The sequence below is a fragment of the Choloepus didactylus genome, chromosome 1, assembly GCF_015220235.1.
Source record: "Choloepus didactylus isolate mChoDid1 chromosome 1, mChoDid1.pri, whole genome shotgun sequence".
NCBI lineage: Eukaryota > Metazoa > Chordata > Mammalia > Pilosa > Megalonychidae > Choloepus > Choloepus didactylus.
In genome coordinates, this window is record NC_051307.1 from 160398512 (window position 1) to 160421897 (window position 23386).

General features: G+C 36.5%; 1 protein-coding gene across 5 annotated transcripts in view; it reads right to left on the bottom strand.

The window, feature by feature from the left end:
- The window catches only part of PPP2R3A (protein phosphatase 2 regulatory subunit B''alpha), a 243680-nt gene that overhangs the window by 126992 nt on the left and 93302 nt on the right, over positions 1-23386 (bottom strand). For 4 of the 5 annotated variants that reach the window (XM_037844535.1, XM_037844542.1, XM_037844529.1 and 1 more), the window contains exons 3-5: positions 18024-18290; positions 10445-10548; positions 4698-4800 (exon numbers count right to left, since the gene is read on the bottom strand). In XM_037844535.1, the coding sequence (XP_037700463.1) occupies positions 4698-4800; positions 10445-10548; positions 18024-18290 (474 nt within the window). Of the gene's footprint in view, positions 1-4697; positions 4801-10444; positions 10549-18023; positions 18291-21930; positions 22248-23386 lie in introns of those variants that run through there. The other variant, XM_037844556.1, reaches the window with a different exon arrangement.

Genomic DNA, 23386 nt, shown 5'->3' on the forward strand with positions numbered 1-23386 from the left:
TTCTAAATTGGGTTGTCTTTTTGTTAGTTGAAGGATTTCTTTATATATTGTTCATTAAACCTTTATTAGATACGTGGTTTCCAAATATTTTCTCCTATTGTGCAAGTGGCTGTTTTACCTTCATGATAAAGTTCTTGAGTAACAAGAGTTTTTAATTTTGATGTGGTCTCATTTACCTATTTTTTTCTTTTGTTGCTTGTGCTCTGGGTATACAGTCTAAGAAACCATTGTCCCAACAAGGTCTTGAGGAATCCTCCCTACAACTTCTTCTAGGAGTTTCATAGTTCTAGTTCTTATATTAAGGTCTTTGATCTATTTTGAGTTGATTTTTAAATATGGTGTGAGTGAGGGGTACTCTTTTTCTTTGTTAATGGAGATCCAGTTTTCAAAGCACCGTTGGTTGAAGAGACTGCTATTTCCCAATTGAGCAGTCTTGCCACCGTGTCAAAAATCATTTGGCCATAAACATAAGGGTTGATATCCGAGCTCTCAATTCTATTCCATTGGTCTACATATCTGTCCTTGTGTGAGTACCGTGCTGTTTTGTTTACTGTGGCTTTCTAGTAATTTTTAAGATCAGCAAGTGTGAGTCCTCCAACTTCACTCCTCTTTTTCAAGATAGCTTTGGCTATCTGGGGCCCCTTACCCTTCTGTATAAACTTGATGATTGGCTTTTCCATTTCTGCAAAGAAGGTTGTTGGAATTTTGGTTGGGATTGCATTTAATCTATAAATTGCTTTGGGTAGTATTGACATCTTAATGATACTTAGTCTTCCGATCAATGAACACGAAATATCCTTCCATTTACTTAGGTCTTCTTTAATTAATTTTAGGAATTTTTTTTAGTTTTCTGTGTACAAGTCATCTACACCCTGTGTTAGATTTATTCCTAGACATTTGATTCTTTTAGTTGCTACTGTTAATGGAATTTTTTTCTTAATTTCTTCTTCCATTGTCTTGCTTGTGTATAGAACCCACTACTGATGATTGATCTTGTACCCTGCCACTTTGCTGAATTCATTTATTAGCTCTATGAACTTTGTTGTGTTTTTTGTTTTTGTTTTTTTTTTGGGCTTTCTTTATATACAATGATGTCATCTGCAAATAAGGCAAGTTTTACTTCTTCCTTTCCTTTGGATACCTTTTATTTCTTTTTCTTGACTAACTGCTCTGGCTAGAACTTCTGGTACAATATTGAATAACAGTGGTGACAGTGGGCATCCTTGTCTTGTTCCTGATCTCAGAGTGAAAGCTTTCAGTCTTTCACCATTAAGTAGAGGTTAGCTGTGGGCTTTTCATATATGCCCTTTATCATGCTGAGGAACTTTCCTTTCTATTTCTAGTGTTCCAAGTGTTTTTTATCAAGAAAGATGTTGGATTTTGTCAAATGCCTTTTCTGCATCAATTGAGATGATCATGTGGTTTTTTTCCTTCATTCTGTTACTGGGGTGTATTACATTTATTGATTTTCTTATGTTAAACCAACCTTGCCTACCAGGGATAAATCCCACTTGATCATGGTGTATAATCCTTTAAATATGCTGTTGGATTCAGTTTGCTAGTATTTTGTTGAGGATTTTTTTGCATCTATATTCAGAAGAGATCTTGGTCTGTAGTTTTCCTTCTTGTAGTATCTTTACCTAGCTTTGGTATGAGGGTGATGTTGGCCTTGTAGAATGAATTAGGGAGTGCTCCCTCCTCTTCAATTTTTTTGGCAGAGTTTGAACAGGATCAGTATTAATTCTTCTTGGAATGAGTGGTAGAATTCCTCCGTGAAGCCATCTGGTCCTGGACTTTTCTTTGTTGGGAGGATTTTAATTACTGATCCAATCTCTTTAACTAGTAACTGGTTTGCTGAGATCTTCCATTTCTTCTTGAGTCAGTGTAGGTGGTTGTGTGTTTCTAAGAATTTGTCCATCTCATCTAGGTTATCTAATGTATTGGTTGATAGTTGCTCATAGTATCTTGTTATGGTCCTTTTTATTTCAGTGGGGTTGGTAGTAATATCCCCTTTTTCATTTCTGATTTTCATCATTTGTATCCTCTCTCTTTTTTTCTTTGCCAGTATAGCTAAAGGTTTGTCAATTTCATTGATCTCCAAAAGCTCTGTTATCAAATGGCTTCCCAAAGCTAAGCTTTCCTGGCCTGCCAAGCAAATGCAGCCCTTTAGCTAACTGTCCCCTGCAGCCCTGAGGAAGTGCTGCGTCTTTAAATCTCCGCCACCACCTCTGTCCAGGAAGGGCTGAAACAATACCTGACCCCAGAGGCAGGACTTTGTGATCCAAATTCACTACTTAACAGCTGTGATCAGCAGTCTGCTGCACCCATCCCTGTTCTTGGGGAAGAGGATTTTTACATCCCTTTCCATCACCAAAAGCTAGCCAGGCACTGGACCCCATAGTGGCTTTTCACGAGGGGGGTATGGATGCTGCTGGCCACCATACAGAGAAAGCAATTTACAGTTTTTTACCATAATTCATCTGCCTCTTGCTCCCACTCTTCTCTGGCTGCTGTATAGTGTTCTTCTTGCTTCTGGAGTTTCAAAATAGTTGTTTTAGACAGTTCCTGCCTGTTCAATAGTTGTTTTGATGGGAGGATTGAGTCCTAGAGCTCTCTACTGTGCCTTTTTCCCCAGAAGTCTCCTTCAATTGAATCTGTCCGATATTTTTCTCATAATTAGACTGGGGCTATGGATTTTTGTGAGGAAGACCACAGAGCTAAAGTGCCATTTATATCACATCATATAAAAGGTACATCCTATCAACATGATTTATCACTGTTGATGTTGACCCCAATCATCTGGCTAAGGCAGTATTTGTCATGCTCCACCACTTTAGTTATCTACCTCCCCCCACCTTCCAAATGGTGCTCTGTGGAAGGAAGTCCCTATGCATAGCCTGCACTTAAGAAGTAGGGAGTTATGCTTCCCTGCTTGAGGGTGTAGTATCTACATAAATTATTTGGAATTTTTCTTCACAGATGATTTGTCTCTTCTCCATTTATTAATTTATTCAATCATTTAGTTATACCAGTATGTGTAATTAGTGTTTGTAAAATTCTCATCTCTTTTGTTTCCTGAATTAGCTCTGTTTCTTCTGGGCCACTGTTTCTGTTTCTTCATCCTGATCTTGCTCTTTTGTGATTATGGTTTTCCTATGTCCGGTTGTCCATTTATATTTAAACTTACAGAGTTTAAAGTTTCACAAACAGAAAAGGAAAAATGAGAAATATAGTGGTATCATATTTATTTGGTTCCATCAATGAAAGCTTTTCCACATAAGTGAGTTTTCTGGATAAGTGAATATAAAGAATCTATGCTCCTAATATAAATTTAATGATCTTGACTAAAGTCTGATAAAAGGACAGGGGATTACTGAATATAGAGGGCTATATGTGCTCTTATCCTAAATTACTCCCAGACTGGAGTGCTTTTATAGTTCTTGTTTCTTTTTCGAAAATATATTTTCTCTCTCCTCCCAATTACTTTTGTAGTCTGGTAGCAACTGTCTTTGCAGATCTCAGTGTGCTTGATTCTAGTTATCCCCTTTTCCTTCCTCCTAATTCTTGGTTTCAAATATGCTTTGGGTTGAAAAATCAGAAAACAGCTGTGCCAGTTTGAATGTGTTGTGTTCGCCCAAACGCCATTATCTTTGATGTAATCTTGTGTGGGCAGACATTATCAGTATTGATTAGCTCGTAATTCTTTGAGTGTTTCTTTGGAATGCACCCCATCCAGCTGTGGGTGATGAATCTGATGAGATACTTCCATGGATGTATGGCCCCACCCATGCAGGGTGGGCCTTGATCAGTGGAGCCATATAAATGAGCTGATGGGCAGAGGGAACGCAGTGCAGCTGTGAGTGATGTTCTGAAGAGCTTGCTATAGCCAAGAGGGACACTTTGAAGAAAGCACAGGAGCTACAGATGAGAGACAGTTTGAAGACAGCCGTTGAAAGCAGACTCTTGCTCTGGAGAAGCTAAGACAGGATGAATACCCCAAGTGCAACTACAAGTGACATTTTTGAAGAGCTGCAGCCTAGAGAGGAATGTTCTGGGAGGAAGCCAGCTAACAGAGGTTTTCCAGACACCATTGGCCACCCTCCAGTGAAGGTATGCGATTGCTGATGTGTTACCTTGGACACTTTATGGCCTTAAGACTGTAACTGTGTAACCAAATAAACCCCCTTTTATAAAAGCCAATCCATCTCTGGTGTTTTGCATTCCGGCAGCATTAGCAAACTAGAACAACAACTCATTTTAAAACTGTCCTTAAATTAAGAGTCAAGAGGCACTGAGTTCAAACCCCAGGGTTTATGAGAGTGGGTCTGATTGTTCCATGGCCTTTTCTTCTTTCTACCAGGTTCTCAGTTATGTTCTATAACAGCATTTTTCAAATTATCTTCTTGAATCCTAACATTTCAGAAGGTGCTTCAGTGATTGCTGTGGTGAGCAAGGGGGAAGCTGAGTGGCCCCTCTCCCTGCTTCATTGGGAGTATCCCAGTTCTGTTTTACTATGGCTTCTGTGTTAGACTTCATTTAAGAAATGGATTCTGCTGCTAAAACAAGTTTTAAAACCACTCTTCTAGAAATGTGACCCCTAGATTTGTATAGTTTTACATAGCTCTTAGCTGCAAAATTTTAAAAACCTCTGAAATTCCAAAAATAAAACCCCATTTTCAAAAGGACATGAAAATTACCTGAAGTAAAGGGATGAAATCCTCCTGTTCTAGAGAGTTGCAGCTGGGCTTTGCTAAAAGATAGATGAACTTAGAGGCATCATCATGATGGTTATTCAGCAACCTACAAAAGAAACAACTTCTTAGGAAAACCATTTAGATAAAGAATTGAGTGCTTTCTTTTCAGTGATTAAAAAATTTTTCCCTTTTGTCAAAGGGACATCTTAGTAAAAATTCAATAACAAGATGGTATATTATTTTTGTAGAATGACTTTGGGGCTGAGACTAAAGTGATGACTGAACAAATGTAGGTAAAATATGTGTTATTAAAATCCACATGGGGAAGAATGTCCTTTCAGGTTCAGCATAGAACATCTAAAACCAGAATTTCAGAGCTACCAACCAGCCAGGAGAAAACACATCATGTAGACCACTATATACTACTTATAAGACATAACTTCTGTTGACCCAAGTTGGCAGACATTTCAGGGCCAACCTGGTAAGGGGTTTTTGAAATTAGACTTTAAAGAAACAGCCTCAAAAAAGCGAACACTCTATTAAGTCTTCTGAGCTCCCTGAGTTCCTCACCTTCAAACTAACTGCTGATGGTACTTATTTGGATACTTTATTCTAACAGAAAAGTCAACATATCTAAAACCAAATTTAGCATCTTCCTTTCAAAATCAGCCTTTTTCTGGATGTCTATTTTTGTTAACGGTGGTACCATTCTGAGTTATCTAGGCTTGAAATTTAGAAATCATTTTTTACTTATTTCTCTCCTTCATACCCAAATTAGTCTCCAAATTTTCTTGTTTTCTTCCTTAATCAGTTATTGAATACTGTGTGCCAGGTACGATGATACTTGGGATATAAAGAAATTAAGACACAGGACTGCGCCCCATGAGGAGCTCATAGTCTAGTACAAACACTAATTTAAAAAAATATATAACTGGATGACAGACAGCCATTACAGATTAAGCAAAGGGTATCATGGAGGACCTGGGAGGGCCAGTGAGAGTCTCTAAAAAGGTCAAGAGGAAAGAAGGGTGCTGTGGGTAAAAGGAAAGGAAGGGTGTTGTGGGAAAAGAAGGTAGCCCATACAAATGCCTTGTTAAGAATGACTAGAATTTGGAATGTTGGGGTGGTAAGAGGAGACATAAGTATGTTGGAATGAGATCCTGGAGGTCCTCATACGTTAGGTCAAGAAGCTTGGACTTTAGCCTACTCCACAGAAGAATTTTCACTAGGACAGTGACATGATGAGATGTGTATTTTTTGGAATATTACTGTGACAGTACAATAGAATGGACTGGCAGGGGAAAAGTCTAGGGGTAGGGAAATGTTCAGGAAGCTGGCACTAATCCAGGCAAGAAATGATGAGATATGAACATGGATAGTAGCTATGGAGGACAGAGCAAAAGGAGTAAATTTGGTAGAAACTTAAGAATATGGTAGTCGATAGGTGTGGGGGTGAAACAGAGGGAAGTCTATGACAACTTCCAGGTTCCTTGCTTGGTCCACTAGATGTCTGGAATCCGGGTGGGGATACTGGAGTCCTGAGGAATTTTTCCTCAGAATGCTTTAGACATTTGTTCCTTCCTTTCTATTTCTACTCTGTCACCAAGCCCAGGGTCTTACTTCATGCTGAGAGTGCTGGAAGGGGAGAAGGTCCTAATAAGCTACAGTATTTATCCAACCTTACATCATAGACAATTCACCATTCCACAGCATTCTTATAACATATAATTCCATTATCCAAAAATGTTCAGGACTTCTCTTCCACTTACACGATTAAGTCTAAATGCCTAAGTTGGGCATTTAAGGTCCTCCGTAATTATGATGGACCTACCTATCTCTATACTTTGCTAAACGAAACTCCCACTCCAGGCAGCTGGGCCAACCCATTCTTCTCTAAATGTGTCATATGTATTTCCACCTCTGTGTCTTTTCTCATGCTATTCTACTCTCCTAGAATTCCACCCCATCTCTGCTTATCTTAATGCTGCCTATTCTTTAAGACCCAGCTAATAATCCATCTCTTTCAAGAAGCCCTCCCTGACAACTACTTCCCTTACTAATCTCTGTACTATTTAATTTATACATATCATACAAACCTTTGCACTGTTAGCTTCCTTTTATTTCTCTAGCACCTAAAGGATGGACAAAATTATAGCTCTTTTTCTCCTTAGCACCTAACCTAGCATAGTGACTTATATCTAGAAGACTCTTAGAAAATGTTTGTGATCTAACAGATACATACTTAACTGACTTTATTTGTGAATATTAAAGCTATAGTCATGATCTTTATTTTAGGTCTCCTTATCATTCTTCAACATGCTCACAGCTCTCAAAGTTAAATACACATTGCAGGAAAAGATCAATGCAATAGATGCTGATGGGAATCACGTCTTAGGATTAAAAATGGGTTGGGATGATCACAACAAAAAGGCAAAAGGCCTTTGGAAAGAAGCATTTTTTTTTTTTTAAGGACAGCACTACTGAATAGAAGCAGCACAGATATGACAGATGAGACATACTCTGAGAAGAAAAAGTTGAATCAGGGATGACCTTTTGCTATCATAAGCATGAAACAAAAAGAAAAGGTGAATTATAGTTGTCAGCCAATGCTAGTGGCTGGTGCACTCTACAAGGCAGGAGAAAAGGAGATAATAAAAGTCATGAAAGTTGAAGAAAGAGGTTAAACATAGCTATTCTCAATTGGTATCTTCCAGAGTTTGTAAGTCAAAGTTTCGTTTTGTTAATGGAAAATTGGCACATTGATATGAAGCATAATAAAGTTGAAACAATATTTAATTGGTTCCATTTGAGAGGAACTATGCCAAAAAATTGGTTCTGTGGAGCAATGTCTTTCCCCTAAAAATATCCTGGCTGTAAGAAAAACAGATGCCGGAGTACAGATACGGAATGGACAGTAGAGCATGGAAAGGAGGGAGAGCAGAAGAGGCAGTGGGTAAAGAGCCCTGTAAAGTGTTTATCCCAACCACTTTAAGGAGTGGCACTGACACCTCCAATCTGTGAGCGTGCTGACAGAAGGGAAATTATTGGCCTTTACGCTTATGACTTTTGTATTTGTCTTTATTATTTAGGATTACACAGAACTTATTTCTGGAGCAATCCAGCATGTGTAGGGATATGCCAAAATGATTTAAGTCGGATCATTATCTACCAGTTATTTTCTGTAATTGTAAGTTTTTAATATACTAAACTTGAGCCCAATTTCCTTTATGCAAAGGTTCAATTTGTTAAAAATTATAAAAACTAATACATATTTTCTCTGTGGTCAGTGTGGTATCTCAAGCCATCATGCTTAGCTACTTGGTCTCCTAAAATAGCATACTTGGGTCTCCCTAAAGCATTCTCACTTTTGAAAGAGCTCAAAGAGGAGCCTCCACTAGAGGGCATTCAAACCATTTTAGTATTTGGCTGTAAGATAAAGCTTTAATAGAGAGACACACTTATCTATTCATAAAAAAAAATTTTTTAATGAAAAAAGATAGGGATAGTTGCTCATGCTGTATATAACTTCATAAGCAGTTTACTACAATTAACCAAAATGGAGACTCATGCTTCATGTATTTTTCCCCTTTTGCTTTTTGCAGAGGTCTCTTCCCTAGAGACAAAATTTAAATGACTCAACTCAGTAAAGGAATACAGATGTTGTGGCTGCCGCTGCTGCTCTACCCACCAACATAAATGAGCACACGGTCTCAGTGACACACAGCCTTAAGCCTAGAGAAATGGCTGTTACTCTCCTTAATATTAAGCTGTTAGTTGCAGGTAAATTAAGTTGGATACCAGTTTTACTTTGCTATAGTTAGCCTCAGGTTCACAAACATAGGGTCCTAGAATGCTCAAAATAACTTAGACTGTAAGTATTTTTATTTCTCATCTTCAGCTCTAATCTCTTCTAGAACAAACTATTTCCTTTTTTAAATCCCCCAACTTAGTCAAAACTTTCTTTTAAACTATCATAAGTCATTTCTTGCTGCTTTCCCAGCTTGTTAGTTTTCGTCAACAATGCTGAACTCAGTGGCTGAAGATGCCTCTGACAAGGGTTATGTCATACTCCTATTACATTCTTTCCAACCCTGGTTCACACTCCAACTCAGGCCTTTTCAGAGCCTGATACCTACCAGGGTAAAGGAAACTAACTGAATGGAAGCTAGAATATCTACACAGTGCAAGTTTTTGAATTTTGCTGCTGTTATATGTTGAATTTAAATAACAATAAGAATAGACAAATTCCCAAACTTACCAGATGGCTGAAGTCCTAGCTTTCCTGGTAGAGAAGGGAGAGGGATTCCATGCTGATTTCCCTACTGTGCAGGCCCTAGGCTCTATTTTCACCCCCTAGGTTCTAGTTCATTCCCTCAGAAATACTAATGGAAAATACCCCAAGGGTGAATGCCACTTCTGTTGTTGGTTCATCCTTATAAATTAGTGTTCCCTTGCTATTTGTAGCCTCCAAGGAATTCCCTTACATTATTCTTGCTTATATACACATTAAAGAAAGACATTCCTTATATTTCTATCCAGCAGTTTTCTATTTGCTATAAGAAATATGACCATGGAACTGACTCAGAGTGTTAACCTGATGATGTTTCAGGGATAACTGTCCTAGGCCCCGTTTATTCCTTGGTATTTGGACAACTTAGAACTAGTCCCTATAACAAAATGGCTAAAATTTACCTGGAAAACATGAAGCATTCATAAGTCTTAACTTGGGCATGGTTTTTTAAAAAGAAGTCCATTAACCAGTAGAGTTTTATATACCCTGATCACTTTAGTTCTAATGTAATGCATTGAAGAACTTGGCTTACTCTACTTGTTACTAAATTTTTAAAAATAAGAATGCATTTATTAATCTACTATGTTCTTAAGCATCATACTACTATGGGCCTTTAGGTGATATGAAAGGATCAGAAGGCATCTCTAAGGTGAATTCTCCTGATGTTATGTTGATTTTAAATAGCAATAATAGATGAATATCATTTCTCAATAGTTTACCAGGAAAGATAACTAGCTGAGAAAAAAGTGAGAACATTTATAAAGAGAGAGGAGAGAGGTAAGTTAAAAGAGGTACAAGGGACAAGTTTGACATTCTCTCAAAATGCATAAATATAACATATGAAGAAATATCTCCTGAAGAAGAAAGAAGAGAAGATGGAGAAAAAAAGAAAGAAGACAGTTGAGTTTGAATTTAAAAACATCTGCCAGGATGTTAAAATTTAGGAGTATCTTGATAAATGTACTAAAGATCCTTAACTGGAACTTTAAAAAGGTAATAATTAAAATCCACTTGATTTTGTTTATTTTTAACAAGTCAACTAAATACAAATCTAGATTGGATCATATGAGAATGTAAGTTGTATCTTTCATGTGAGACATGGAGTTTGCTCCCCTTAAAGCAGAATCCTTATGTACTTCTATGCCACTGCTGCCAGATTCAAATCCTGGGACCTAAATTTAACAAGAAAAATGAAGAAACTATCAAATAGCTATTACAGAGATTTTTCTGCAGCTCTTCCTTACTGATTGATCAAAGACAAATAAGATGACAGCTCATGGCAAAGAACTTGTATATAAATGGTATAATGGTACAATGGCTGTGAATCACTGAATGTTACTGCTGAAATAAAGGGCAAAGGGAAAATGAATAAACGAGAAAACAAGTGACCTTTATAAAGCACGTAATGAGAACCAAACAAGTCTTTGACTAGCCTCAGAATGAATGCTCACATACTTACGTTCTCCACATGGCAATGAATGACTGTGCTGACACAAATCCTGTCTTCTCTCCCCCTGAAGCCCTGAACATGGGGGCTTTCCAATAGAGAGGACAGCCACAGACCTGCAAATAAATCACAAATACATATAAGCTATGAGGCAGTGAAGAGATGACATGGCCAAAGAAAGGGTCTTTGTGGCTTTTATCCCCCATGCTTCAGTGTACAGAAGGGCCACTGGGCAAATATATAAATTAGGGTACATTCAGAGAGAGCTAAGGGGAAATAAAATTAGAGGATTACATGTTACACACAAAAACATATGTTAAATGAAGAAAATGGAAATCCATTCACCTTTTTTACCAAATTCATTGATAGTGATTATAGTTAAATCAACCAGACTCCTTCTCTACCACTCTTACAACATATATTCTCTACAACCCAAAAAGAATAAGAAATGGCTGAATGTCATGGTTACAGATGCCCTTTCTTCCTTCAGCAGAAAAATGTAGTCACCTTTATTTCTTGGTTACTTGGTTTTAGTACACTTAACTACCTCTCTCCCCCTCTCTTCTTTGTGTATTATGTTATTAGATCCCAGGTTTAAGAACCAGAAAACCTAGACTGTTCAAGAAAATAGCCATCAAATCTATTTAAATGGTTACAATTCAGATAAAAGATGAAAGGTAAAAATTGATATTTTATATATATAATACATATTTATATATTAGAAACCACCACAAATGACTACATATTATAAAAGCTTTAAGAGGAACTGGGAGTTAATATAAAATAAATGCAATACTTGAAAAAGCATTGATTTTTTCTTCTTAATAAAAAGTTCTTCCTTTCATTAAAAAAAATTATCCTCACACAGTTATAATGAACAGTTCTTACCAAATTCACCTGTGTTTTTCCTAGAGGGAAAATTCTTCCCTGTAAGTTATATTAATACCTAAATATTAGCAGAGAAATAGTCTCCAAATGTTCCCAATTTTGAAGACATGTAAAACATATTCCCAAATCTGAAACTTTTCAAAGAGTCATGTCTTGTTATTAAAGATATTCTTATTATTCATTTTAATAGAGATCTGTTGTGCCTTCATCATTTTACAGAGGGAAGCTTCTCTTTGGAGGAAGACTAGATGAGTATCCATATTAGGTTCATGTTCATGTGATATGAGGCCTTAGTGCATATGAGATCTCCACGGAAGCCTGAAGAGAACCTGGTCTGATAATTAGTCAGTTACCCTAAGAGAATGTCCCAGACTTCTGGGTTTATGTCGGAGATAAGGATATAGAAGGCAAGCTTCAAACCAACAGAGGTAAATATAGGGGCAGAAATAAGGAGCTGCTGCTGCTAGGGCCACTAAATCATGTTCTGCAAGCACGGTGGAATTTAAGATTTCTTACGTCTAGAGGTTGAAAACCTCCACTGAGGTCAAGAATGGGGAAATGCTGTTGCTTGGCAACCAGGTGTATTTTTTATTGTATAAATTATTATTGCCAAGTTACAAAGCTCACAATTAATATACTTTGGGTGTGTAAACTTTCAAATCCACTTTTCCCAATCCTAATTTCTCCTTTCATGCAGAACGGTGATTTGCCAAGAAAATGCTCTTAGATGTAAAAAAAACTCTTGGCAACTGCTGGAAAAGTTGAAAGGTCTGTACTATGGAAGTGAGGGTACAGAGCCACAGACAGAAAGAAAAAGTACAGGGAGAAATTGGAACTGGACTGCCAAAGTATTGAAACCATCAGATTCTTCAGAATTGGAAGGGACAATGAATCATTTAGGTCAACCTCAGGAAGTCATCAATAGCCTCAGCTCTAACATTTCCAGGGGCTGTGTGCATACCACCTCCTGTGGAGCTACTTCCACTATTACACAACTTTCATTCCCTTAGGTTAAGGTCTTTTCTCCAGAAGACTCTGTTAAAATGCACAGATGTTAGCTCATGAGAATTAGTAAATCACTGAGAGATTAACACTTTACAAACATATAATGATCCAAAGGCAAAATCCTAAGAGATAAGACTGAGAATGGCTACATTTGGAAGTAGGTTAGAAACAGTCGGCCTGCTTTTCTCATAGTAGGGTCCTGTGAGTAGACAGGTGGTAGGCAGCAGGAGAGTATCAGGCCTTGGAGAAAATGCCAAAGGAAAAGTGGGAAGGGCAGTGGGTAGCAAGGGCTGTGGACATTACACTCTATTTTTAAAAACTTATGGCTGTCCCTGAATTTGCTTAAAATTCAATTAAGATAAAGAGAGTTAGACGATCAGTAATATTTTTAAAATGATATTAATCTGAAAATAACAGAATAGAGACTTTTACTGACAGAGGAGACAATAAGCCAGTGTCGAGACTTTTTACAAGAGAAGAGAATGGGGATATATAGGGAAGTACAGAAAATGGATTTAGGAAACTTAGATTTAGAGGAGAAGGCAAGAGTCAGTCTAACGTTAAGGTAATCAAAGTTTGCTAGAGCAAAGAAAATGTGATTAACACCAATAATTTGTTCTAAGAATGGTCTAACAACATAAAGAACAGAAAGCATTTGTAATGTTCTTTTAACATTTTAAAATGTATCATGCTGTCATCCCAAAGTAATTTGGGCAGAGAATAAAAAATAATTTACAGGCTGCCCCCAGGGAGCTGGGGGAAAGTGTGGAAGTGTTGAACTTCCTCACCTGGACTGATGTTGATGTTATCACAGACATAAGGACTGGTGGTTTGATGTGCCGAGCCCTCTATCCTGGGACTTGCCCTTATGAATCTTGTTACTGCAAAGGAGAGGCTAAACCTGCTTATAATTATGCCTAAGAGTCTCCCCCTGAGTACCTCTTTGTTGCTCAGATGTGGCCCTCTCTCTTTAACTGAGCCACCTCAGCAAGTGAACTCACTGCCTCCCCTCTACATGGGATCTGACTCCCAGGGGTGTAAATCTCCCTGGCAACGCAGGATATGACTCCCGGGGATGAATGTGGACCTGGCATCGTGGGATGGAGAATATCTTCTTGACCAAAAGGGGGATGCAAAATGAGACGAAATAGTTCCAGTGGCTGAGAGATTTCAAATGGAGTCGAGCGGTCACTCTGGTGGACATTCTTAAGCACTATACAGATAACACCTCTTACGTTTTAATGTATTGGAATAGCTAGAAGTAAATACCTGAAACTATCAAACTCCAACCCAGTAGTCTGGACTCCTGAAGACGATTGTATAACAATGTGGATTACAAGGGGTGAGAGTGTGATTGTTAAAACCTTGTGGATCATACCCCCTTTATCTAGTGTATGGATACATGAGTAGAAAAATGGGGACAAAAACTAAATGGAAAATAGGGTGGGATGGGGGGGTGGTTTGGGTGTTCTTTTTTACTTTTATTTTTTATTCTTATTCTGATTCTTTCTGATGTAAGGAAAATGTTCAGAAATAGATTGTGGTGATGAATGCGTAAGTATATGAACATACTGTGAACAGTTGATTGTATACCATGGATGATTGTATGGTATGTGAATCCATTTCAATAAAACTGAATTTAATTTAAAAAAATGCATTGTGCTTGTTATTTTATTCGATCCTCATAGGAGTTAGAGAACCCGTCTCCTGAAATGAACTAGTTCTGTAACTACAGGTAAGTACTTGAGGGACTTCAGTTTCCTCACATGTAAAATAGAGTGAAAAGGAGGTGAACTCTCATTTCTGGAATGAAAGAATTTGTTTTTCATTGTAGATATCTAAGGGATCAATGAGCAAGCTCTAAGGTGGAGAGTGTAGAAAGGGGGAATAGAAGAATCCCATTTCATTTCCCCTGAAACTACTGTAGTTATGAATACTTTAACAGCAATTACCTGCTCTGTGAGGTCAGAGGTGAGGGAGAGGGCAGGGCATGACTACAGTAGGGGTTGGGAGTTCAAAAAGACTCGATAAGAGACTAGGTTTTGAAGGATGGACAATGTGGGAGTTGGCAGGAGTGGAAGCCCATTTTGGAGGGGAAAAGTGAGCGCCTAAAGGCAGAGATGTGCCTGTGAAAAGGCAAGTGGGTCAGGCACACACAGAAACAGTACTAGAAGGTTTAGAAAAGACCTCTGGGGCCATATTATGGAGGCCCTGGAATGCCAGGAATAGAAGTTTGGGTTTTATCCTGAAGCCTACTTGGAAGACAAATAGTGTCCAAGCTTTTAAACATTATTACTATAAGCAAAGGAACCCCTCTCAGTGGAAGTGTGTGGGGGTCTTGGAAGCCCCACTCATATGGTCTCCCATTTACCTCCAGGCAGACCTCATCATATTGAACTCCTCTGCCTCCTGAAGCACAGCCTGAATCACTGCTAAATCCTAAGATATGATCTGACTCTTCAAAATATGTACACAATGAAAATAAAACCCAAACAAAACAAAGTACTGCTATAGATGGGGGGAATCCCTAAGGATCTCTGAGCTAGACAATGGCATGATCAAATATAATCTGGCTCAGTATTAATTGTTCCAGTTACTGAGGGTAGTCCAGACATTATGGGTTACAGTAGTCCAGGCATTATGGGTTGAGATCTTAAATTAGAAGCATTTGGATATGCTGGAAAGTACCAAAGAGTTGCTTCCTAGTAGCAAACCCATTTCTTTCTCTCTTTTTTTTTTTATTTTATTAATTTTATTTACACACAGTCCATATATACAAAACAAGCACTCCACCTTCCCCCCCTTCCACTATCTCTGGCAATCCCTAATCTACTTTCTGTCTCTGAAAATTTGCTATTTCTAGACATCGTCTGTAAGTGACATCGTATGTGTCCTTACGTGTTTTGCTTATTTCACTGAACATGATGTTTTCAAGGTTCACCACCTTGCAGCACGCTCTCAGAACTTCATTCTTTCTCATAGCTGAATACTATTCCATTGTGTGTTTGTACCCCGTTTTGTTTAACCATTCATCTGTCGATGAATGGGCACAAGGGTTGTTTCCACCTTTTGGTTATTGTGAATAATGCTACTATGAATATTGGTGTGCAAGTATCTGTTTGAGACCCTGTTTCCACTTTCTTTGAGTATATACCAGAAGCAGAATTACTGAGTCACATGGTAATTCTACATTTAACTTTTTGAGGAACCTCCATATTGCTTTTCACGGTGTCTATACCATTTTATGACCCAGTGGGGTAGTAAAATGCACTAGAGTTCCAATTTTTCTGCATCCTCTCCAACATCTATTATTTTCTGTTTTTATTTTAATTTTTATTAACAGTAGCCATTCTACTGGGTGTAAAGTGGCATCTCATCGTGGTCTTGATTTGCATTTACCTAAAGGCTAATGATATTGACATCTTTTCATGTGCTTATCGGCCATTTTATATCTTTTGGAGAAATGTGTATTCAAATCCTTTGCCAATTTTTAATTGGGTTGTCTATTTGTCACTGAGGAATTCTTTACACACTTTGGATATAAAGCCCTTTTATCTGAAATAATTTGAAACTATTATCTTCCATTCTGAAGGCTATTTCACTTTCATGATAATGTCCTTTTGATGCAGAAATATTTTAATTTAAATGTAATTTAAAAAAAAATTTTGATGAAGTAGAATTTACCTATTTTTTCTTTTGTATTTAGGTCTTTGATCCATGTTAATTTATTTTTATATATGGTGGGACTTAGGGGTCTAACTTCATTCTCTTGCATTTGTTGAAGAGACCATTCTTTCCCCATTGTATGTACTTAGCACCCTTGTCTAAAATCAATTGGCCATAAACATGTGGGTCTACTTCTGAACCTTCAATTCTCTTCCATTGATCTATATGTCTATCTTTATGCCAGTTCTGCCCTGTTTTGATTACTGTAGCCAATCTTTCTCAAAATCTTCTGAAGAATTCAAGAGGAGGGAACATTTCCTAATTCATTTTATGAGGCCAGCATTACCTTTGATGCTAAAGTCTGAAAAACAGTATCAGAAGAAAAAAAAATTATAGACAGATTTCCCTTATGAATATAGATGCAAAAAATCCTTAACAAAACACTAGCAAACTGAATCCAACAGCATATGAAAAGATTATGCATTTGTAACAAGCGGGATTTATCCCAGGAATGTAAGGGCAATTCAACACATGAAAATCAATGTAATACATCCATATAAACAGAATGAAGGGAAAAATCACATGATCATCTCAACAGACATAGAAAAGGCCTTTGGCAAGATCCAGCACCTTTCCTTGCTAAAAACTGTCAGAAAACTAGGAATATAAGGGAACTTTCTCAACATGATAAAGGCCACTTATGAAAAAACCCACGGCTAACATCATACTCAATGGTGAAAGACTTAAAGTCTTCCTCTTAAGATCAGGAGCAAGACAAGGATGCCTACGTTCACCACTGCTATTCAAGACTATACTAGAAGTTCTATCCAGAACAATTAGGTAAGAAAAATAAATAAAGGTTATCCAAATTGGAAAGGAAGAAGCAAAACTATCTGTTTGCAGATGACATGATCTTATATATAGAAAATCCCAAAGAATCCAAAAGAAAACTATTAGAGCTAATAAACAATTTCAGCAAAGTGGCAGGGTACAAAATCTACCCACAAAAATCAATTGTGTTTCTATACACAAGCAATAAACAATCTTGAAGAGAAAATTAAGAGAACAAATCCATTTACAATAGTATGTAAAAGAATAAAATACCTAGGAATAAATTTAACCAAGGATATAAAAGACTTTAAATTTGAAACTTCAAAAGACTGCTGAAAGAAATTAAGGAAGACCTAAATAAATGTCAAGACATACCATGTTCATGGATTGGAAAACTTAAGATGTCAATATTACCCAAAACAACCTACAAATTAAATGCAATCCCTATCAAATCTCCAGCAGTTATTTTTGCAGACATGGATAAGCCGATCCTCAAATTCACATGGAACTGCAAGGGACTCCAAATAGCCAAAACAATTTTGAAGAACAAAGCTACATCTCAATTTCAAACTGTATTACATCTCAATTTCAAACTGTATTACATCTCAATTTCAAACTGTACTACAAATTCATTTATTTCTGGGTCCCAGTGTCACTTTTGTAAACGACAGTATTGTAATGGTGTAATGGTTCCTTGTTTGGCTTCAGGAGAAAAAGTTATGAGCAATGTGTAAGAACAAAAAAAGATTCCTATTCAACACAAGGAAAATCTCTCTAACAAGGAGGGCTATTTAATGATGGAATGGGTTGCTTGACAAGGTAGGAAGTTTCTATTCACCAAAAGCATTCAAACAGAGAACCAATGTATCTGTTAGTGATGTCACGGACAGGATCCTCATATTAAATGGGAGGCTGGGCTGGAAAATCACTAAGGTTTTTTTCAATCTTAGAGTCTGTGTCCTGGGCAGGGGTGGGGGGTGTGTGCACCATGCCTGTAATTATTAAACATGAATTCAATTTAAAACAAAAAAGAGTCTATGTAACAGGATCATAGCTAAAGATGTATCAGGATCAAATAAATTTTTTCAACATGGAAAAATCCTATGCATATTTAAAAACAGAGAGCTAAGAGGCAGTGAAAAGGGGGAGATGGGGGTTGCTAGAGAAAGGGAGATTATAAATAATTTAGTAGTTATGTTACCTTTGCAATTTTCCCCATTTCATACATGTCTGCTTTCTGATCTTCAATATCCATAAAAGCAGTTTCAATTCTGCTCAGAGTCTGTTCATGGTTACTGCAGGTATCTGGGAGTCCTTCGGGAAAGTAGAACCGTGGAATGTTTATGGACAATGGTGCATTCACAACATTATTCACATGAGGAACAGGGGACAGAGGTCGGGGACTACTTGAAAAGGTGGCTGGAGGTGGAAGTGGTGTTCCAGGTTTCTTTTCAGGTTTATTTTGAATCTGGAAGAAAAAATGCGATTATGAGACAAATGTTCTAAACAGTATATATTTCTTGAGAATCTTCACTAGTAATAGGAAGTTGAGTATAAATAGAAGAAACCACAATTACAGACTGTTGAGATAAGGACTCATTCTACTCTAGAGGACAGTAAGCATGCTTTTAGGGAACGCATACCGATAGTAAATAAATGCATTACCTATCAGTACTTCAGTTTACATATATTTATGTTTAAAAATTCTTGCAGTACATTTTCCCATCAATGACTTGGAAGACATTTCAGAATAATCTAAGACATAATAAGGATCTCTTATATATTCTGTCTGTTGGAATGTGATTAAGTTCTTTTTGAAGACTGTCCTTGGTCTGCCTGTGAATTTCTACTTCTCCTTCAATAAGCAGATAGAATAATTTCTTTTTATACGTGTAGATTTAAAATGTGTGAGGGGAGGGACTTCTTTCATCTTCTTCTCTAGTTTGATTTTGTTTAGTTATAATCACTGCCTGCCCCTGATGCCAAGGAAAGAAAACCGTTTTAAGAAAATTAAAGTCGTCATTAAGAAAATTAAAATATTTTAGTTTTGACATGTCCTTTACCAGGAGGATTTACTTGCCATTAGAGTCATGTCATTTTTTTCTGAACTGATACACATTTCTCTCATTTTTGGTATGCTCTGCTAGGCAAGGACCATGGTCATTAATTTAATCACAGCAAAATTCCCTTTACAGTATAACTCATTTATAATTTATAGCCTTCCCTTTTTCCAAAAAGGATTTGATGTGGCCTACCATAAAGAGATATAATAAAGAACAGTTTTTAAAAAAATGTGGGCAGGGAGACAGAGAGATTGAGATTACCCATGATTTAGGGAAACGGGAAGGGAGGCACACAAACATTCAGTAAGGAGTTTATTTTACCAGTGAACACTAAATTTAGCTCTGAGATTCCTAGCAGAAAAAGCAAAAAGGAATCCATGAAGATTTTCATAGTTCTAATATCTGTGCTGAATTATGATCCTATATAAGCATGACACTGCATTAGAATGCTGCATAAAGTATAAGACAGGACTGTTGACTAGGTAAATTTATTTTAAATTCACTGTGAACACAATTATGACTCAAATGTTCTTCTTCCTTGAATTACCAGAATGCCTTCCCTAAATGTGAATAATAACTTATCTGTAAGAAGTAGGCCTGTGTATCATATTTCTTTTGACATATAGGCTTATAATATGAACTTTAAATTCAGGGTAAACATCTTAACCATCCTTGAAAATCACAAGTATTAAAGGGAGATAAGTTTCATTCACATAACTATGTGATGAATATGATTTAATCTCCAGCTTTTGTTAAAAATGGCCCATTTCCCATGTCTTAATATCCGATATTAATACAGAGAGTGGAGTCTGCTCATATATTAATGCTGTTGGGCATATGAAGGCCAGTTGTCATACCAAGTCTTTGCTGCAGTATCAAGATGTCATCCATGAAAAGCAATATCCAAAGAAGGAACAGCACAGAAGGAAGTGATGCCAATGAAATATGAAAAACTTAACAGAAAACAGTTATGACTTACTAGCTCTGTAACCTCAGGAAAGTTACTTAACCTTTTAGAATGATGGTAATAAACAGAAAATAGAACTCCTACTACTTAAGGAAAATTATATGATGTAATATAGGTAAAAGGATCAGAACAGTGCTGGGCACACATCTGTTCCCATTTAAGAAAATGAATAAGGCTGAAGGATGGGGTTCTCAAAAGTTTAGATTAAATATAATCTAATGTTGGCTTGGTCCTTCAGATCCAATAATAAATAAAATAATCATTTATATTTGTAAAGGAACTTCAACTTTACAAACCACTTTTGATATAACAGCTAATCTTTGTAATCATTTCTTTCTGTCTTAATGCTAAATCTGCCAATATTATCACATAGCCCTATGAGTCGATTAAAATGGAAAATGTATTAAAATTCTAATATATGGCATATAATTCTTTATTGCCTTTATCTAGGTTATTTATATTAGTGTCATTTTCCTATCATTCTATGTTAAAAGGGATGTGTAAGACTACAAGTGTGTACTCATCAACCCCCCCCCCCCACCCCCGCCAAAAAAAAAAGTTTCTCATGGTGTGACACAGAGTAGAGAATTTCAGGGTAGTTATGGCCATAAGATGAAGACCACTGGTGCCAGTGGTGATGAAACCTGATAGCCTGGTGAACACACGATAGTGGGGAAGGTTCAGAGCTTCTACACTTAGGCTTTGACAGAAATAAGTGACATTCAGAACAAACTTGGCTATCGGTCAAAGTTTTTTTTGAATGGGAAAATATTCAATTATGTAATGTTCTTTTCTTCACTCCTTAGTATACTTCTCAACACAGAGCAGCTCACCGATAGGCAAGTACTGATAAGTTCACTGGTTAATTCCAGTTTTAATAAAACTGATGTTAATATTTAAAAGGAAAATAAAATGAACACATTTAATTTTGACTTCCAGTTGTATCAATTTACTTTCCATTAACATCAGTGGAGACACACAATTTAAACCTTAAAGTAGTTTAATAAAACTGACCCATTACACACCTTCTAGAATAAAACTAGTAATATAAATCTTACCAGATTTACTGGCAAATTCAGGATCTGCTCACTTTGAATAAAGCTATTTCAATCAAATTTAGGAATGGCTTTAAAATATATATCCTATTTTTTTTTTTGGTTGTTAAAATTAGTTGGTAAGTATTTCTATTCTTCATTTTAGACTTTTGTCATAAACACAGATCATTTAGAATTCATTCCGAATAATATCTTTAAACTACCATGACACAATAGCATTTCCAATATTTGACCATTTTTGATCTACAAAAAAGACAATTTCATATAGTTGACCCAAATAACTTGAAATTACTCTGGGTCAAAATAACTGATAAGGTTTCTTGCTGGATTTTGGAAGGTCATCATTTGTACAGCCTTGATTTGTATCGTACTCAATGTTCGGCAACTTTTGGTGAGACTCTTAAGGTTGTAAGCTCAAGAAAGCATGCCATCTCAGGCAGAAATGATTCAGTTTCACAGCTTGCTGAGAGAACATTCTTTCACAACCTAAAAGTAACTGCCATCCTTAAATATCCACATACACTATATTACACACATGCACACAACTGTCTATATGTAAAAAGAGTTCTTCCTTTAAAAAATATTACCAGGATCAATATCTTTTAAACATTTGTTACAAATGTATCTACATTAATATAAACATAGTGATTCAGTATGCAAACAAGGCTTTTAACAGAGAAAAGTACTAGCTTTCCAAAGATATTTCTATTTAAAATCCTAATATTTTTCCCACTAAATTTAAAAATATTTACTAAGTTGTATTTATTGCCTATAAAATTGGATTCCCTTTTCTACAAGAGAAAAATGTGAGTACTGTACTCCAGGTCCAGAAGGTCTATTTTTAAATCTGTTGGAATCTCTCTGCAAATAGCTTTCTGCAAATAGCTGAAGAGAGGACACAGATTAATTCCTTGATCTAATACCGAGATGCAAGCGAACTGTAAAATTATTTTGTAAGTTAGTTCACTGGGTGGAGTGTTATTAGTAATAAAAATATTTTAAAGAAACACCCGAGTTTCAAACCTGTGTCTGCTGAAATGACTTCAGCCGCTTCTTAAACCGTGATGGGAGAACAAAATCACAGCCCCTTGCCAGAAAAGCTAACTCTCCCCTTAAATCCGGGTCCCTCCGTAGAGATGTTTCCTTGATCATCATCTTTGAAAAGGGAACGTTTACTTAGCAGCTGTCCAGCACACTTCTGAAGACGTTCAGATTTAGTAAGTTTTCAATCTTGTCAGGTAGAAAGGTATTTTTTCTTCTTAGCTCCCAAAGAAATTATGTTTCAAGCTTTGTGCTCTCCCAGCCTCCAGGGACCACAATCCATGCTTGTACCAACATGCACCTGGTTCCCAAATACAGTCTGTGACTCCCAATACCTGCTCATAATTTTCAAGTTAGAAACACAACCTGCAATGGGCCCAGTGCTTCCTGTAGCTTTATGTCAAACTGACCTGCACATGTTGAGAATACAGAGCCTTCTGGGAAAGGAAGCACCTACTACTCCAAGCACCAAAGTTAGAAGCATTACAGCTGAACCTAAAAATAGCAACTTCTCAGATAATGCTAACTTCTTAAACTTAGCTCATGTGAGGTGTCAATCCACATGAAATAGTTTCTCCTCAAACTGGAAGAAAAAGAATACATACAACATTTTCGGCTTTTGCTGTTTCATATTTTGTGAAAAAAGAAGTGGCTGCAACTCACATTTGATACTGTCATTTTAAGAAGAGTCTTTTATTTCTTATTTGAAATGGAAGAAAATATCTAAAAACCTGTAAATCTATTTGGTCAAAATATGGAGAAAAACAAAAATTATCATTCTCAAATGGTATTTACAAAGGGATTTGTTGGTCTCAGATTTTAAAATCAGATACTCCTTAGCAGAAGACTATCTTAGGTATCAAATAAACTTTTTGAAGTGATTGTGGACACATCTGAAAATTAACTGACAAAAGTGTTGGTTAAGAAAGTGAAAATAAATGCCATGAGAAAAAAGCTTTAAATACATGTAAATAAATGAAATTTGGCTAAAATAAGTACGTAAAAAATGATCAAATAGTAATAACATAGTATATCTTCAGTTTGAGACATTGTTTTCTTTGAAAACCTTTAAAGAAATCTCAGATTTTTAAAACATTCTATTGTTTTATCATGTGTTAAACATCTGCTCATACAGTTCTTTACATATGAATCTTTAAGTATGTTGACTACTTAGATTTCCATTTATTTTCTACTTCCAGAAAATATAAACCAAATATCACTTCCCCCCATCCCTAAAAAACAGCATACCTTGCCTAATTTAACTTAGTGGAAATTATTCTTTGGTTTTCCATTACTTTCTGCAACTTAAATAAAATCTGCTTTTTTCTTGATTTCAAGATATTCTGACAACTCTTTTATAATGTATATCTTGGACATTATAAAATATATGTACATCTAAACATATATATTTTTTAAGTTGTAGTATCAGACAAAATCT